The 20,457-nt window shown below is 31.6% G+C and overlaps 2 protein-coding genes across 2 annotated transcripts; one reads left to right on the top strand and one right to left on the bottom strand.

Moving 5' to 3' along the window:
• Positions 1–1,221: 1,221 nt before the first annotated feature.
• Positions 1,222–7,338, top strand: UMAMIT25 (nodulin MtN21 /EamA-like transporter family protein). The gene is made up of 7 exons (XM_089601624.1): positions 1,222–1,534; positions 3,491–3,553; positions 4,098–4,214; positions 4,635–4,890; positions 5,478–5,636; positions 6,279–6,430; positions 6,846–7,338. The coding sequence occupies exons 1-7, from the start codon at positions 1,344–1,346 to the stop codon at positions 7,021–7,023; spliced, it is 1,116 nt and encodes a 371-aa protein (XP_089457750.1). The 5' UTR covers positions 1,222–1,343; the 3' UTR covers positions 7,024–7,338.
• Positions 7,339–7,438: 100 nt separating this feature from the next.
• On the bottom strand, positions 7,439–9,936 carry LOC149381402 (uncharacterized). Its single transcript, XM_089601625.1, has 4 exons — positions 9,787–9,936; positions 9,645–9,711; positions 8,702–8,824; positions 7,439–8,595 (listed from the first exon to the last, which is right to left on the bottom strand). The coding sequence occupies exon 4, from the start codon at positions 8,519–8,521 to the stop codon at positions 7,766–7,768; it is 756 nt and encodes a 251-aa protein (XP_089457751.1). The 5' UTR covers positions 8,522–8,595; positions 8,702–8,824; positions 9,645–9,711; positions 9,787–9,936; the 3' UTR covers positions 7,439–7,765.
• Positions 9,937–20,457: the final 10,521 nt, after the last annotated feature.

Here is a 20,457-nt window from a genome sequence, read left to right as displayed (position 1 = left end):
GTGGTGGAAAGCGATTCACTATAATAATCAAAGGTACAAGCACTCAAGTTTGCTCCCTCTCAAATAGTTGTCTCCTCCGATCTCCAATGAACTGCAATCTGAGCTCCCCTCAGATCTGAGACTCTCTCTCACTTCCACGCAACTCTTCTTCTCGAATATCGCACAATCATCTCCCGAAAATCTTATCATCGTATCAACGCAAAATACGCATTCACAACCTCTGTATGAATCGAGCATAACAACAACAACAACAAATCTTGAAACAGTTGTCGATGTAGATTTCCAAGATAAAGAGGCTGGTTCAAAAATAAGGTTGGCGTGTATTGACTTAAAAGTGTCAATTGACCTAATGAAACACTAGGCGAGTTTTATTATGGTCAATAACAAAATCTCCACGAATTAAATTGATCAGGATCCCAAATTCGATCGTATCACCATAAAAATCAGAACTAAAAAAATATTATGTTTTTAGTTTTGTTCGCGCAGACTGTCACGTGACTTGTACAACCCAGGTCAACAAGTAGTTGCGCAATCGTCTTGAACAACCTAAAACATACAGTATTTCCAAACTAAGACCTTGCCACGGAAGGAACTAACATAATCCTTGTAAGCTTTGTGACAGATAGATTGGTAGTATCGATTGTGTTATACTTAAATATCATATTAGGTTAATAGCCTAAATTAATGCTATTGATTAAAAGAGACTTTTAATTGATAGTACGCTATAATGTAATATGCTTAAAACAAGGGCAATAAATAACAATATATTACATATACAGATATATATAATTTAATTTCATCTCAAAACAATTATTACATGTCAAGTGTGCAAGTATGAATGAAGTATGAGGACCTAGGATTTTTTTTGTTTTTAAAGATTAGTTGGTTTGTAAGATGTGCTATGAGGTGGCTCCTAGAATTTCCTTAAAGACAAAACTGAAAGCAAAACTTTAATATTTATATTTTTTTTGTTGAGTGAACTGAAAGTGCCTTTGGTGTTGTAGTGGCAATCAGTTTGGCCTTTATCTCATGCAAAGAGCACAAGTGTTGCACGAAATTATCATATTAATCATGATTTCCAATATGGCCATTCTTGCTTCTCCTTATTTTCATGCAAAGATTCGTTTAGCTTTCCGTTGCACATCTATCTCTAATATATATACTACTCTCATTCATTCCCTTACATTCATATCTCTCTTCATTTGATTCATATCTCTCTTTACAAATATAAGGCCGTTAGTTTCTTTCTTTCTTTGCTATATATCTAGCCTTCTATAGAGGTTATATATATAGTACTTGAAAGAAAGTAGCAAAAAAAATACTCAAATATATAATAAATAAACATGGTGAAAAACTCTAGGGTTAGTTCTTGTATGCCATTTTTGGTTATGGTTTTCGTTCAAATCGGGTACGCGGGAATGAACATAACGTCTAAGGTTGCCTTGGATTCGGGTATGAGTCCGTTTGTTCTCGTTGCATACCGCCAAATATTCGCAGCCCTAGCTATTGCTCCCATGAGCTTTTTTATGGAAAGGTATTAACTAATACGTCCATATATACATTTAGTTCATGATTAGCTATCGTACATTGGTATTGGTAATTTTCATTTTAAGCTTATATTAGTTTGATGATCATAGTACGTGTATATAATTATATTTTGTGGTTTTATTTGAAGTGTTACTAAGATATTATACTATCGTTCGAGGTTTTATTGTAGAGAATCATGCTTATTTAACTGATTTAAATTTTCTGGATGTAATATATTTATTTATATATTCTAATCAATGAATGATCAATAACCCCCCATAAACAACTGATCCTTCTTCTTCTTTTGTTCATTATAATTTGCGTTTAAGTATTGTTCGTTGTAATGAAAAAAGTTCGATTGATAACTGATAAGTAAATAAAAATATTTTAAGTGGATTATTTAAAGTAAGATAAAATAAATCCAATCTCAATTGTGAAATAAGGCTTAAGTAGCTAGAATATAATGATCTTAACTTTTATTTTTCCTTTGAAGTTTAAGATCAGTATTATACTCAAGTTTGTGATCCATAACAGAATTCGATGGAAGAAAAGTTATTTATATATATATATATATATATATATATATATATATATATATATATGTGTGTGTGTGTGTGTAAGTAATTATTAGGCTGAAGATTTAGTTAGAAGTTAGAATTAAAATTCTTAATATTAGCGCGTTTTAGGTCTTGATCAAGAAAATAGAAATTTTACAATCTTCTAGTTAAGAGGTATGAAACCCTTTTTTTAGGTCTTGTCTAATGGCACATCTTCGTAAGACAGAATTGCCAATCAATTCATGGAAAGTGTGTACTTTATTCTCAAGTTTTTATTTATTTATTTATTTATTTTCATCAATTAATGCCAAATTAGTGTTGCTATATGACTATAGGTTTGATATACAGACAAATCTTACGCGGAAAATTATCAAATTATGTACATTTTCCATTACTGAAATTATACGAACTGTGTTCTTCTTCTTTTTTTTCTTGTATTGCACGAAAAAAAAAACTATATTTATACTAGAAAAAAAGAAATACCTATAGTTTTTTTTGCTGCTCTCTTTTAATTTTTTGCTGAAACTCTTGATGAAATAACGCAGGAAATAAGTGGAGACCTATCTACATAAACGTTGCGTATAAACTGATTTAGTCACCAAAAACCTAGTACTATAATTAATTCTTTACTTAAAAGAAATAGAATAAAATATGAAGGCAAATAGGCAATAATATAATTAATAAGCTAGCACAGAAAGACGTGTGGAAAGCCTGATCATTGTATATTTCAGTTATGTCATATTTTTCCTCGTTTATATATGCAACGAAAAACACACTTAAAGCCTGAAATCTGAAACGTAATCAATCGCAAATAATATATCTTCTAGGGAATGGATGGAAGACTACAGGTAATCGTGCCCTGTATTAATTAATTCAATAAATATCTGATTTATTGAAATCATTTTCCAATATACTTTTTGTTTATATATTCTACGCAATCAAATATGTCGCCTTGCATGTTGCATGTGAACTTTCCACTTGAAACTTCAATGTAACATTTTTCGAAAAGAAAGATTAGTTATAGGTTAGTTTTGTTGAAAACTATAATTAATCAGAACCCATGGTGTAAATGTGTAAAAATCTAGAGTAAAATATTCATTATATTTTTACATTATTTGCACATACATAATCTTTTTTTTTTTTTTTTTTGAGAAATGCACATACATAATCAACTAAGCATGTTTGTAGGGTAGTATAATTAAAAAAAAAAATTGCATAAATTATTAGGAACATAAAGACAAGTAATAACTAACATGTAGTTTGTAGGTAATTGCCAATAAGAACAATTTAAGCTATTAGCAAACTTTTTTTTACGGTTAGCCAATTGTAATATGTGGCCATTTAATTATGTATAAATATTTGTAATATTAATCAAATTAAAATTTTTTTCTTCTTAATATTGTCAGGAACATATGGTCCAATCTGACAATGTCCGTTTGTTTCCGCATTTTTTTATGCTCGTTGACTGGGTAAGACTACTCTCTCTCTCTCTCTCTATATATATATATATATATATATATATATATATATATATATATATATATATATATATATATATATATATATATGTGCGCGCGCGCGCGCATATGTTATGGGGATTAATTACATGTACCTAAAGTAAAAGGACATGCTAGCTTTACATTAAGTATTGGGAAAAAAAATCATCTATGTCCCTTATAATATTTTAGAAAATATATCTTAAAAAAGTTTTAAAAGTATAATATTTGAATTTAAAGATAAATAAATAAAAAATAGTTCTAATTGTTTTCGTGTGATTATAAAATTATAGATTAGTAGTCATATTTTCAATTATTATGTAGAAATATAAGTTGGTTGTTACTATAAATTTTTAGATTAATTATTTTTTTTGTGGTAATATGACTTTGTCTCTTTTACTATATACTTATGAGGGACGAAGTGTGACGGTGAATCTAAGTGTATTAATGTAACTTATCTTATATATTATTCATTAGCGATCTTATTTTTATCTAATCTAGTATTTAAAAATTGCAGAGCCGTGGCAAACCAAGTATTCTACTTTGTGGGTTTAAAATACTCGTCAGCAATAATAACAAGTGCATTGTCTAATATCCTCCCAGCAGTCACATTTATCCTAGCCGTTATTTTCAGGTAATTGTTAATCATATATGCCTTTTTATTTTCTAATTGCAAAAAATCTAACATTTTCCAAAAATTAATTTTAAATATCTCTTGAGTATTATTTAGGAAAAATTATACAAAATAGTCATTTGAAACTTATTGATTAGTAAAATAGTCAAAATTTTAACTTTTCAGCAAACTAACCAAGTTTACGTTTTTAAAAAAATATACACCCAAAATTAAAATTTTTGACGATTATAATAAACAATTTATCACTTTCAAAAAATTAATTTTGAGGTCAAATTTTTTTTTTTTTGAAATCAGAGTATTGCACATTTTGACTATTTCAGACAAATTTTGGCTATTTTGCAAATTCATGACTTTAAATTAGCTATTTAGCTAAATCAACCTATAATTTATAATTAAGAATTACAATTATAATGTGTGTAGACAAGAATCAGCGGAGATAAAGAAGAAGGAAGGGATTGGGAAGATAGTGGGAACAACGCTGTGTGTGGGCGGAGCAATGTTGTTGTCGTTTTACCAAGGAGAGACCATTGGCTTGGGAGAGCTGAATTTGAATTGGTCGTATCTTGAGACAGCCAAACAAAGTGGTGCTTCTAACTCTGCACCCCCAAATCCACTCATAGGCCCTATTTTTGTCATACTAAGCACCGTTGGTTGGGCTGCGTGGTTCATCATTCAAGTAAGTATTATTATGGGAAATGGTCGTAATAATCATTTATTTATGATAACCATTTGTCACAAAATAATCAGTTTTTGTGACAAGATTGTCACAAAATGATCGTAAATGTGTTCATCTATCCATTCTTAATATTATTATTATTTTTTTTACAAATATGCAAATTTAATTTTTAATATTTTTTTATTGATTAGTTTCATTTACTCAATAGTTTATATTTCTTACATTTTCCAATTATGGCCTCAGCAAGTCACGTAAGAAAACATCATTTATTGGATTCAACATGCAAGTATTAAATTGTATTTTTATTAAATATATAAATAATTAGTAAGGTTGACGACCTACAAAATAGAAATCGGCTTACATAAAATAATTAAAATAAATTTAAACTCCGAAATATATATATTTTCTAACTAGATTTCCAATTTTCAAGAGCATCAATCAAAAACTTTAAAATACATATATTTTTTTTCCACACCGATGCTTTATTTGAGCAAAAAAAAATAATAAGAAGAAAATACAATTAACATGGTGTGATTTTAGTATACCATCATTTATCAGATAGTGAAATATTGATGAAATTTGTTTAGGCGGGGATGAGCGAGGAGTTTCCGGCCCCATACACGACCACTGCAATGATGTGTATGATGTCGAGCGTCGAGTGCGGAGCCATCGCTCTTGTCGTTGATCATCGGATGTCAGCTTGGTCGTTGCGCAGCACTATCAACCTCGTAGCTGCTCTCTATTCGGTATTACCCTAATTACTAACTTTATATCCTTTTTTTTTTATATGACAAATGCTAGGCCAAAACTATAGTTTTCTCTTTTCCTGCTTACCATGCACGTTCTTTTGTTAACCAAGTAAATAATTAACTTGAAATTGCATGTGATGTGATTAGTGTGTTTTTAAACTTGTACGCAATAATAGTGTGTAAAGTTTTTATCACGAAAATAGTGTTATGAAGTTATTATAAATATATATATATATATATATCTTGATGCTTACAGCTGATTTTAGTTTAAAAAAAATTGTTTGTTGTTTTGGATTTTTTTTTACTGTTTATTAAAAAAAAAAGTTATTTTTTATAATAGTTTTAAATAACTACTATTTTGAAATATTAAACTTTAAAAATAATATTCCTGTAATTTTCTTATATTAAGAGATTTACACTATGAAAATGTAGAATTTGAACCTAGAGTAGACCAGTGTGTACTAATGCTTTTGCAAGACCCTTTTTTATAGATTATGGAAGCAATTTGAACCCGGCTTTTAGATTTTTGCGATTAAAACAATGAAGAACCGAAATAAATCGTCGGAATTTTAAGAATTGCGACATGTTTGTATTTTAATGATTTCGTCCTTTAACTTTTACTTTTATCTAAATTATCAGGGAATAATGGGCTCGGCAGTGGCATTTTTCCTTACTTCTTGGAGTATACAGAGAAAAGGTCCTCTGTACGCGTCTGTATTTAGCCCTCTTCTTCTCATTGTTGTCGCCATTCTTAGCTGGGCTCTTCTCTCTGAGAAAATTTATGTTGGCACGTAAGTTCATTATCATTACCATACCTACTTTAGTTTGATCTTACTCGCCAGCAAATTTTGAAAGAAAAAAAGAAATTTTTTCTTCTTCTTCTTCTAGGTAAAGACATATATATGCTTGTGAAAAACTGTCCCGAATCTATAGGGCAAGGAATTAAGCTGTCAATATAATGAAACTTTAACAAAGATATTGTCCTGTACTTTTATCAATAGAACAATGATCCTATCACTACTATGGTGTCTATGGGCTATGGAGGGACTTTTTATCCTTTTTTGACCTAGGTGGCCCCATAATATATCCTTTACATGAGTTTAAAAAAAAAAAAAAAAAAATCTATTTTACCCATGAATTATCACAAATTTATTTTATTTATCACTAGCTATATGAGTATAACACTGAGACTTGATGTTGATGCAGTGTTCTGGGGTCCATCTTGATAATTGGTGGGCTCTACACAGTTCTGTGGGGTAAGAACATTGAGATGAAACGTGAAAGCTTTATTAAAGCCAACGTTGAAATCATCATGCCCTCAAAGAAAACAGACGGTGCAAATGGGTTGAAGAATAATGATCTGGAATTGCAAATCACAACTTAAAATAATGAAAAGTCATAAGGGGATTTGCACTCAGATGGCAAATGACAACTATATCTTAAAATTTGAGACCTCGATGTGCATGTTATGAGGCTGTTTCTTTTTGTGTGAATTGGGGCTATTTGCTGTAATGCCCTGTTGTGCTTGGGTTTGTTATGTGTGTATGTAAACTTCTCTTAACTCCGATCATATATGGGTGTGAGTCTAATATCACCATTTAGCTCTAAATTGAAAGGATAATTACAACTTGGTGTATGACAATGGGATACTTAACTTGGTGTATAAACATCTCTAGTATAAATTATCCAGCTTTCATTTTTTTTAAAAAGTATGAATGACTCTTCCAATATTCAGATAATACTGAAATATCAGGCAAGGTAGTTGGACACTATTTTGAAAGTCACAGCTGAATGCAAAATTCATAATAATGACCACCAAAATTCAATAAACCTCCCCACAAGATAATAACTACAAATATCTAAAACATGAAACTAAGACAATTGGTGTGTGAGCACAATGTTAATAACCAACTTTCCACTTCATTCTTTTTCCAAACTCAGCAAAGGCTTTTTTCTTTCTTTCCTTCCTAAGCTAACAGATGAAAAATGATCCACAAAACTGAACCAAATCAGCCTAGGAAACTTGTCAAGAAATCAAACAGAGCACAGACACACATGTATGTATGGAAGTAAATAAAAAAAAATTAATATATATATATATAGAGAGAGAGAGAGAGAGATTTGTGCTACGAGACGTTAAGGAGGGGGTGATGGGACGAAGCTGAGTCGGCGAGACGGGACTGCAATTCGGCGACCTTGAGAGAGAGCTCGGCTTTGTGTTCCTTGTAGCTGTGAAGCAAGTAGTCCTTCCCTTGAAGAACCTCCTTCAACTCCCCGAGCTCTCTTCTGAGCATCTCGACCTTCTCTCCCTCGGAGCTGCCCACGCAGTGGTCCGCGATGGCCTTCCTCAGCCTCTGGACCTCCCTCTCCGACTCGAACGCGTCTCTGTTCGCCTCCTCGAGCTGGGCCTCGAGATGGGCCGACCGACCCAATTGGGCCTGAAGCTCCGCGATCCGGTCCTGCATCTCCGATATCATCTCGTCTCTCCGCCTCAGCTGTTGCCTCAGCTTCAGGATCGCGTCCCGCTTCGTGAAGAGGTCCGCGGACCCGCCGGAGTCCGAGGCGCACGGGGAACCGAACCCCATTGTCGCCGGAATCCGGTGGCCGTTCGGCGCAAGCTCGAGGCGGTCCGGCGAGGTCGCCCATATGACCCCGTTCTCGGCCGGGACGAACGCTGAGGTCGCCTCCTCGTCCTTCGGATCTTCTTCTCCGCGGCGGTGGCTTCGGCTTCGGCTCCGGCGAGATGATGCCGTGGTGTCGCTGTCATCGGAGGCTTGCCTGAGCTTGTAGCCAAGGCGGATCGAGAGAGTGCTGAGCAACGCGCCGCCGGCGATCAGAATCCAGTTCGGCCCGTCCACCGGTTTCCTCGTTTTGCTTTTCATTCTCGTGTGAAATGATCACGCCGACATTGCTTGAATCCGAGTCTCGAATCCCGTTTCAATGAATGGTGTATATTCTGTTGGTTGATATCACAATTGTTACAAGAATATATACAGCTCTACCTACCCTCTCTCTTTTTTCATCACTAAAAGTTTGGTGCAAACTGTTGAAATTCAACTAACCTTCAAAACCGTTGAGATTGAGAAACGCAACCGAAAGCCCAAAAATGAGGCTGACAAGCCAACGATCCCGTCACTCTTTCACCACTTTCAATAACCAATGACTTAATCTCCAGAATTATTAGCCTGAAAAAACAGAAGGTAATCAAACATCCAATGTCAAAGCCAGAATTTAAGGCAATTCGATGAAAATAAACATACAAGAAACCATCCAACACCTTTTTTTTACAGTGAAAATAAAGAAATACGTCACAGCTTGAATATTCCATCCGTTTGTAAAAAAAAATGGGTTTCTAGCTATGTCATTTTCAAACCCAAATAAACAAGATTATTGATGCTTAACTGTTAGGTGACTGAGTCCATTAGTGATTACTGTCTGTTGGACTAGTCTATTAGTGATTTTGGAAATGAGTCACGGTGATAATTAAGGCATAGAATTGAACGCTTCTTTCAGACATGGTATACACCTTATTTTAAACTTATTCATTGCTGCCCCAAATATTTTAAACCTATTTCCGTTAGATGACTTGGATGGATGACACAGTGTGGGTATAATATCTACATCAAATCTTAAATAAACTGTGAATAACTCACAACAAATAATTAGAGTCCTTACTGTGAACTAAACGAGTAGTGAAAATTAGGGTAAAGTATATCTCAACTTGATTCCGATTCAGATTCAACTTGAGAGAAGAGCCTAAAAGCGATTAGGTAAAATAATGTATGGGGATAAGACTTAAATAATTAAAAAATGAGGTTCCCTTCCCAGATCATTTATAATAAACATATTGTTTCAAAAACAAAAACCAACAACAAAGAATCAGGAATTTCAAGGCAAGTATCCAAGAATCAGACTCCATTTTCATGATTTCAACTCGGAATCTAAAAGCCACAGTTTAAAATCCTAAATCGGACCAAAACAAAGAAATCAATGATTTTATTTTACCTTAATAAGAAAATGAGCAATCACGAGCTTAAAATCCTTCCTTCCGACTTGAATCACCGTCGAAACCCTCAGAGAACAAAAACCCCCAATCTATTCAAACGCAAGAAGGAAGAGGAAGAAGACGAGATGAAGAAGAACCTACCACGCACGCGAGCTCCGACCACCTCATTTTCCTTCTCTCTCTCTCTCTCTCTCTCTCTCTCTCTCTCTCTCTCTCTCAAATCGCCTCTGCGATTCTTTCTTATTTTTCCCCTCTGCGCCAGAAGTAACGAACCACGAAAGGTAAAGACCACTTAAAACAATTCTTTTAAAAAAGGTTATTAAGTTATACCGCCACGGTTATACTGAATTGGGATATAACCCACTTTTGATTAATTTCTTGTAAATAGCTAAGTTAACTTATTAACAGATTAATAAAAGACTTATCTAACTCAGCCAAACATGTAAAAAAAAGTAGTTAATAGGCTGTCACGTATACAAGTTGGCTATTTACTAAGTATTTACCAAAAGTTGGCTAATTTACGATTCATGTAGTTTAGGTGGCTTACGTAACCAATTTTTTGTTTAAAAAATTACTTATAAACCCTTCCTTTTATTAAAGTTATTGATAAAAGATAATAATTCTTATTATTAAAAAATGGGGTCTGGTCCAAAGCGTTTGGACTTTGGACACCATAGGAGTAAATATGTGGTTGATTTTATATTACTATTATATTTTCAAATTAGAAAGATCTAAAAGTGTTTGTCTAAACTTGTACATGGGAAATAAGTGGAAATACCACTTTCATTAGCGAGTCTTTCATTGTTTAACGGATTTGTCTTCCGGAAGTTAACGAAAGTGGTATTTTCGTTAAGCAATATTTTGACTTAATGGAAGAGAAATTTCATTTTATAAACCTAAAAATTAACAAAATATCAAGGCTAGACCTCATATTTAAAAAAAATCTAAAAATTGACTTTTGTCCATATTACGGACACAAATACCATTTTAAACAAATAAGCTAATCTATCTTCTCAATACTCGGTCTTTCACGCTCGATTTCGACGAGATACGAGAGAATCTGACGAGCTATGACGGCCTAGGATGGCAAAGTGTCACGTGAATTTAACTTTCATCGCTTAAAATGCTAAAAAAATATGAATTTTATCGTATAGCATCGTAAATTATCGTACACTATCATATATTATCGTACATTATAACGCAATTTTATTTGTATGAATTTTATCGAACATTATAATTATAATGTATTGTATCCCATCATATTATATCGTAGATTATCATACGTTATTGTATATTATCGTACATTATAATATATCACATTATATTGTATTGTACATTATCATATGTTATAATTATAATGTACATTATAATATCTCAATATAATGTACGATAATGTATGATATAGTATGATGAGATAACAAATACATTATAATTATAATGTACGATAAATTTCATACAAATGAAATTGTGTTATAATGTACGATAATATACGATAGTGTATGATAATGTACGATGTTATACGATAAGATACGATAAAATTCAAAATTTTGGGCATTTTAAGCGACAAGGTCAAATTCACGTGAAACTTTACCATTGTAGGTCATTATAGCTAGTCGTATTCTCTCGTATCTCATCGAATTTAGTTGTATCTTGTTGGAATCGAGCGTGAAACACCGAATGAGTGATTGAGAAGATAGAGAGTAAAAGTGAAATGAGATTATTTGTTTAGAAGGACATTTGTGTCCGAAATAGGGACAAAAGTCCATTTTTAGATATTTTAAAAATATGAGGTCTAGTCTCGATATTTTGTTAACTTTTAGGTCCACAAAATGAAATTTCTCTAATGGAAGGGGTAATTTCCGGTTTTCTATTAAAAATAATAATTAATAAGAGACAAATAATATCAGCCGTTAGATGTGTAATTATCAACGGTTCATAAATTTTTTAATTAAAAAATACAAATACAACTGACTAATGGAAGTTAAAAGAAGGAATGTCTTCCGATAGCCTTCTTCCACTTTCAAAAACGCTATTGGAAGAGTTTATTCCGATACCGTTAGCTACGGAATTGATACTTCCGTGAGGCACAAAAAAGCAAATGAAAGTCTTCCTTCCATTAAGTTTCGTATTGTTAGCCAGCATGAGTGTAGTTACAAACATGTAACTAATAGTGACAAAATTGACACTTTTAGTTATTTGTTTATAATTAAACATTCTTTGGTCTGTCTAATTAAAAAAGGAATAGTAATATGAAATAACCAACATATTTATTTATATCTATGTATAATTCTATTAAAAATTAGTAGTTTCAATTGATGAGGTATGAATTTAGTTATCAATTAAATATTGAGAGTAAGATAGAGAAAAATAAAAGTTAATTGACATTGAGAATAAAAAATTTATAAGTAATGCTTAGCAAAATTACAAAAGATAAATATATAGTCGTCCTATGATCAAATACAATCAACTATTACTGATGGTACTTTTTTCTATATTGTGTAAATACTTGCCAAATCTAGACAAGTAAAATAGTTTCTTAAAATACAACTTTCAAAAACTTCATAAATAACCTACATTATATATCTATAATAATAGTAAAAAAATTGTAATTTAGGGCAAGTTATTAAAAAAAATGCTTGATACTCTAACTTTATTATTTTTTTTAATATATGCATTGGAGATTAAATAAGTTTTAGTTAATTGGAACTTGTTTTGCGTATTTTATTTTTCTATAACAGACATCAAAAGTAATGATAGATATAGATATGAATCATATGTAGTAAATTTTTATATGATTTACTAATGTTAAGAAAGAAAAAAATCAGTGGGTCTACTAGGAACATCAATTGGTATTTTGCAAGACTTTAAGTTGAAGAGCTGGGGTTGTCTTTGCAGCGATATTGATCTTTGATGTCCAACAACTTCATGTATAAAGGCAGCTCCAAAATTACACATATACACATAAAGAACGAACAATGAAAGTGAATGAAACAAGGTAGACAAAGTTAATTAAATTTTTTTTTTTTACTTTTTAATGATGCCACAACCATATATTCTAAAGTTCATTAGAAAATGGATATAGGTTTCCAGACTACTAATTGAACAAACTTTAACTAAACATCACAGTATTATATATTATTATATTTGATAAGATATTGTTCGTGAATCTTAAAGTTTGGGGGAAAATTAGAGAAATAAAGGAGTGTAATGTTTTTGTGAACCTTATAATTTGAGGAAAAATGAACTAACCTTGAAGTCATAGGAGAGCAGAAGAGATAATGATATCTCAGCTGAGATAATACTAGAAGTTGTAATTAGATGAAGTTGGATTTATATGATATTTAAAATAAGTTGTAGACATGGATTAATTGTTAGTATTCTACTAATGGTACATTAAGTATATAAATAACCATATTTATAATTTGACATTTCTAAGATATTTTCGTAAATCTTAGGTAAATAGCTACGTCCATATATTTACACGTGTAAATTAACGTAAATACCCCTTTTTATTTCAATGAAATGGTAAATCAGGAATGTCACATCATCGTTTTGATTAATTATTTAAGATTTATGAAACGTTGGTTATATAATAATTTCAAAAATGTTTGTTAATTACCTAATTTTTTGTTTAATTACTCATTGTGGCGCTCTTGCTATTCCTAATTTATTTAGATGAATGTTTCAGTTTTAAATTGCAGTTGTTGGCTACTCTACATAACATGACCAATAATTATGTAAACAAATGTATGGTTTAATGGTAATAAATGTATTTATATGGAATAATTTTTTAAAGGAACTAAACAATATTAAAAGTAAAATGCAAGAAAGCTTCAACTCAACTAATTTATATTTTTTGTATTAAAAAACGAATTTAGATTATTTCGTGCTCTATTTTAAAATTTTAAACATTTCCTATTTTTCGAATAAAAATTAAGTTTGGAATGGCTATTTTGGCCAATGTTTTCCCCTTGTATTAAAATAACAAACAGAATACTCGCGCGTTGCTGCGAGATGTTATTGATGATAAACGATTGTTTGAAGTATTTCATTATATTTTGTGAAAATAAATATGATACTAAATATTTATAAATAAATGAATTACTTTTTTTAAACATTAATAGCATGTTCGTTGTTTTTATTTTGTCATTATGGAGAGAAATTTGATTTTAGAGATGTTTTTTTACCTCGTTTAAAGGTATTTCTTAATATTATAAATTTAGAATCTAATTTTTATTATATAAAATAATCAACCCATTAAAATAAGATGAATGAAAGGGTATAGAGTAAGAATCAATGCAAAAGCTATAATAGAATTAATAAAATATACATGTTTTATATGGACCTTTTACACTTTTAAAATACACATGAATTGCGCCGAAATTAAGTCTATTTCATTTTTTACCAATTTTACCGAGAAGTGGCTTCAATTGCGGAGTTTGATCGGAATTTCAGTATATTAAATCTACGCTAAATATATGACTTTTATTTTATTTTTATTTTTATTTTGTCTTACAACTTTGAGGACAACTTCAATCTTAGTAGTCGATTTAAATCATTCATACGTTTGGTATATATGGCTTAAAACTCATTCCCAAAAATGTTAGACCATATTACATAATTATTATAACCATTTATATATTAAACTCAGATGGAATTGGAGATTGAGTACCTGGCTAAAGGTTTGCCACAAAATCTTTTCAGTGGGTTTTGTCATATCACATTTATAAGTATTAATTTGTTAGACTAGGTTTCTTCATAGCATGAATTAGCAACAGACACTTTTCACTCCACGACGTACTCCTTCAGAGAAAGCAACAAGGTAATTTTCTCTCTTTATTATCACCACTCGGTAAAAAAAAAATCTCTCTCTCACACACACATACACTCTATTTAAATTGACGAAGAAACACTCTCTCATTCACACTACTTCTATTGTGTTGCCAAAGAAACTCTCTTTCTCTCTTACTCTCTATACACTTTGGCGATGGGCTCTCGTGGTGGAGAAGAAGGTTTGGAATGGCTCCAAATCGATTCAGTTACGGGCAGGGGCGGAGCTACGTGGGGACCAGCGGGTGCACGGGTCCCCACTGGCTCGGGACAAAAAAAAATTAATAGGCTTGATTATAATTATTAAAAAAATTAAATAATACATATTAATAAATATAATAGGTACACTAAAGCTGTCACAAAGTTGTTGCAGCTCAAATGGTCAAAGTTTAAGGGAATAGTTGGCAGTGTCCCAAGTTCGAATCCCAAGTTGGATGAAAATTTGTTTTTTATTTTTTTTAATACAAACAGCAGCGTTTTTAATAGAAAAGTCCAAAAAAATATTCATTAACAAATCTTCTTTCATCTTCAATGTTAAAAAAAACTCCAAATAGCAACCATACACTTTTTTTTCTTTTAGTTTCTCATTTCAACTCTTCTCATTTCTTGTTTATCATTAACAAGGTAAATGTTTAATATATGATTCATATGTGCATTGCTCATTTTGTATTTTTATTATTAGAGTTTTCTAATCTTTTAATGCATACTATGTGTTTGATGAAAGTCCCAAATGAATTTTTCTTTTTAAGCAATTTATTGTTTGCTCAGTTACTATGGAATTGACCTACTTATTTATGTTCTTATTTAGTTGTGACTTTTATATTTATTCGCTAAATTATTATTTTAATTAAGTATATAATGAAGTAGTCTGCAATTAAATTATTTTATTCGCTATACATTTAGCATAGTTTACTCCATAAAAGTAGTAGTATATTGGTGATTTGATAATGCCTCTATGAAACTAAAACTCAATCCATGTTGCCATTTAAAAAAAAATACAATCTTATCTTATAACATTATTAAATTAGCCAATGAAATTGTTACATTATTTTATTTACTATTTAAAATGTTTGCCTTGGTTAAAAAAATCGGCATCAAGGATCACAAACCCTAATGAGAAGAAGCGATTGTACCGAGAAGTGGCTTCAATTGCGGAGTTTTGTCGGAATTTCAGTATATTAAATCTACGCTAAATATATGACTTTTTTTTTTGAAGGATACTAAAGATCTTAATCTTACAACTTTGAGGACAACTTCAATCTTAGTAGTCGATTTAAATGCATTCATACTTTTGGTATATATGGCTTAAAACTCATTCCCAAAAAATGTTAGACCATATTACATAATTATTATAACCATTTATTTATTAAACTCAGATGGAATTGGAGATTGAGTACCTGGCTAAAGGTTTGTGACAGAATCTTTTCAGTGGGTTTTGTCATATCACATTTATAAGTATTAATTTGTTAGACTAGGTTTCTTCATAGCATGAATTAGCAACATACACTTTTCACTCCACGACGTACTCCTTCAGAGAAAGCAACAAGTTAATTTTCTCTCTTTATTATCACCCCTCGGTAAAAAAAAATCTCTCTCACACACGCACATACACTCTATTTAAATTGCCGAAGAAACACTCTCTCATTCACACTACTTCTATTGCGTTGCCAAAGAAACTCTCTTTCTCTCTTACTCTCTATACACTTTGGCGATGGGCTCTCGTGGTAGAGAAGAAGGTTCGAAATGGCTCCAAATCGATTCAGTTACGGGCAGGGGCGGAGCTACGTGGGGACCAGCGGGTGCACGGGTCCCCACTGGCTCGGGACAAAAAAAAAATTAATAGGCTTGATTATAATTATTAAAAAAATTAAATAATACGTGTTAATAAATATAATAGGTACACTAATACTGTCACAAATTTTTGCAGCTCAAATGATCAAAGTTTAAAGGAATAGTTGGCAGTGTCCCAAGTTCGAATCCCAGGCTGGACAAAAATTTGCTTTCTATTTTTTCTAATACAAACAGCAGCTTTTTTAAGAGAAAAATCCAAAAAAATATTCATTAACAAGTCTTCTATCATCTTCAATGTTAAAAAAACACAAAATAGCAACCATACACTTTTTTTTCTTCTAGTTTCTCATTTCAACTCTTCTCTTTTCTTGTTTATCATTAACAAGGTAAATGTTTAATATATGATTCATATGTGCATTGCTCATTTTGTATTTTTATTATTAGAGTTCTCTAATCTTTTAATGCATACTATGTGTTTGATGAAAGTCCCAAATTAATTTTTCTTTTTAAGCAATTTATTGTTTGCTCAGTTATTATGGAATTGACCTACTTATTTATGTTCTTATTTAGCTGTGACTTTTATATTTATTCGCTAAATTATTATTTTAATTAAGTATATAATGAAGTAGTCTCCAATTAAATTATTTTAATCGCTATACATATGCCTCTATGAAACTAAAACTCAATCCATGTTGCCATTTAAAAAAAAATACAATCTTATCTTATAACATTATTAAATTAACCAATGAAATTGTTACATTATTTTATTTACTATTTAAAATGTTTGCCTTGGTTAAAAAAATCGGCATCAAGGATCACAAACCCTAATGAGAATAAACGATTTTACCAAGAAGTGGCTTCAATTGCGGAGTTTGGTCGGAATTTCAGTATATTAAATATACGCTAAATATATGACTTTTTTTTTGTAAACCTATTTTTGAAGGATACTAAAGATCTTATCTTACAACTTTGAGGACAACTTCAATCTTAGTAGTCGATTTAAATGCATTCATACTTTTGGTATGTATGGCTTAAAACTCATTCCCAAAAAATGTTATACCATATTACATAATTATTATAACCATTTATTTATTAAACTCAGATGGAATTGGAGATTGAGTACTTGGCTAAAAGGTTTGCGACAGAATCTTTTCAATGGGTTTTGTCATATCACATTTATAAGTATTAATTTGTTAGACTAGGTTTCTTCATAGCATGAAGTAGCAACAGACACTTTTTACTTCACGACGTACTCCTTCAGAGAAAGCAACAAGGTAATTTTCTCTCTTTATTATCACCCCTCGGTAAAAAAAATCTCTCTCTCACTCACACATACACTCTATTTAAATTGCCGAAGAAACACTCTCTCATTCACACTACTTCGTTGCCAAAGAAACTCTCTTTCTCTCTTACTCTCTATACACTTTGGCGATGAGCTCTCGTGGTGGAGAAGAAGGTTCGAAATGGGTCCAAATCGATTCAGTTACGGGCAGGGGCGGAGCTACGTGGGGACCAGCGGGTGCACGGGTCCCCACTGGCTCGGGACAAAAAAAAAAATTAATAGGCTTGATTATAATTATTAAAAAATTTAAATAATACATATTAATAAATATAATAGGTACACTAATACTGTCACAAAGTTGTTGCAGCTTTAATGGTTAAAGTTTAAGGGAATAGTTGGCAGTGTCCCAAGTTTGAATCCCAGGCTGGACGAATATTTGCTTTTTACTTTTTCTAATACAAACAGCAGCGTTTTTAAGAGAAAAGTCAAAAAAAATATTCATTAACAAGTCTTCTTTCATCTTCAATGTAAAAAAAACACAAAATAGCAACCATACACTTTTTTTTCTTCTAGTTTCTCATTTCAACTCTTCTCCTTTCTTGTTTATCATTAACAAGGTAAATGTTTAATATATGATTCATATGTGCATCGCTCATTTTGTATTTTTATTATTAGAGTTCTCTAATATTTTAATGCATACAATGTGTTTGATGAAAGTCCCAAATTAATTTTTTTTTAAGCAATTTATTGTTTGCTCAGTTATTATGGAATTGACCTACTTATTTATGTTCTTATTTAGTTGTGACTTTTATATTTATTCGCTAAATTATTATTTTAAATAAGTATATAATGAAGTAGTCTGCAATTAAATTATTTTATTCGCTATACATATGCCTCTATGAAACTAAAACTCAATCCATGTTGCCATTTAAAAAAAATACAATCTTATCTTATAACATTATTAATTAGCCAATGAAATTGTTACATTATTTTATTTACTATTTACAATGTTTGCCTTGGTTAAAAAATCGGCATCAAGGATCACAAACCCTAATGAGAAGAAACGATTGTACCGAGAAGTGGTTTCAATTGCGGAGTTTGGTCAGAATTTCAGTATATTAAATCTACTCTAAATATATGACTTTTTTTTTTTTGAAGGATACTAAAGATCTTAATCTTACAACTTTGAGGACAACTTCAATCTTTGTAGTCGATTTAAATGCATTCATACTTTTGGTATATATGGCTTAAAACTCATTCCCAAAAAATGTTAGACCATATTACATAATTATTATAACCATTAATTTATTAAACTCAGATGGAATTGGAGATTGAGTACCTAGCTAAAGGTTTGCGACAGAATCTTTTCAGTGGGTTTTGTCATATCACATTTATAAGTATTAATTTGTTAGACTAAGTTTCTTCATAGCTTGAATTAGCAATAAACATTTTTCACTCCACGACGTACTCCTTCAGAGAAAGCAACAAGGTAATTTTCTCTCTTTATTATCACCCCTCGGTAAAAAAAAATCTCTCTCTCACACACACATACACTCTATTTAAATTGACGAAGAAACACTCTCTCATTCACACTACTTCTATTGCATTGCCAAAGAAACTCTCTTTCTCTCTTACTCTCTATACACTTTGGCGATGGGCTCTCGTGGTGGAGAAGAAGGTTTGGAATGGCTCCAAATCGATTCAGTTACGGGCAGGGGCGGAGCTACGTGGGGACCAGCGGGTGCACGGGTCCCCACTGGCTCGGGACAAAAAAAAATTAATAGGCTTGATTATAATTATTAAAAAAAATTAAATAATACATATTAATAAATATAATAGGTACACTAAAGCTGTCACAAAGTTGTTGCAGCTCAAATGGTCAAATTTTAAGGTAATAGTTGGCAAAGTCCCAAGTTTGAATCCCAGGCTGGACGAAAATTTGCTTTTTATTTTTTCTAATACAAACAATGAACAATCTCGATCATTATTGCGCTCTCGAGTTTCCGCGATCACGTGTTTTACTACTTCATCGTCCATCTAACGAAAGAAAAAAAATGAACTAAACGTACAAAATAAAACAAAACTAACTTACTTGAGTATGGGGCAGCCGTTCGATCGATAGCGAAGGGGGGTCGTAGGTTCGTTGCTCTGATACCAACTGTGACGACCCGACTTTTCGGACCATCTTACTTATCTTATTTTTTTGAAACTTAAGAAAGTTTGAGGTAAATTTTTTTTTTAAAACATAACTTAATATATAAAATTTGAAAACTCATAACCTAAAAATAAATTTTCATTTAATACTTGATGAACGAAAACGACCAAAAAGTCGAAGTTGCATAACCGGAAACTAAAACCCAAAACTACCATTGTAAATAAATACCATAAATAAAGTCGTAACCTTTAACGGAATTGAAACATAACTTAAACCATGAAAAATAAAACCTTGGGTTTGGATTATTGAAAAACTGAAAGCAAAGCGGAAGTCTTTTATTTTCGAAAATGGAAACCATAACCCAACCCTCTCGCTATCGCCGCCGCTGATCCACTCTCCTCACTTGTTCATATATTGTTTACCTACAACACAGACGTATATACATAGAGTGAGCTAACGCTCAACGAGAACAACTATAACTCACAAAACATAAGCAATAAAATAAAAGGCATGAACCGGTTATTAGTACTTTAAATTTAACCGTGACATGAGATACCCTATTAAAAGTCTATCGTATTTTAGTTCGGGGGTCCCCTAGAGTAGCCGTACCGATTTCAGTGTACACTTTGGTAACGAACCATGGGGCTACGACCTCCCATAGAACACCCCGTCACATACATAAACATATGAGGAACTCTCTATGTGAGCCCGTAGTTCGGCTCGAGAAATTCCTCTAGTTACCTCCGTAGTTCGA

Source organism: Urtica dioica, chromosome 11 (genome assembly GCF_054948205.1).
Source record: "Urtica dioica subsp. dioica isolate 48M chromosome 11, U.dioica_male_clone48M_v1_H2, whole genome shotgun sequence".
Lineage (NCBI taxonomy): Eukaryota > Viridiplantae > Streptophyta > Magnoliopsida > Rosales > Urticaceae > Urtica > Urtica dioica.
The sequence above is the reverse complement of the archived record's forward strand: the minus strand, read 5'-3'. Positions and strand labels throughout refer to the sequence as shown.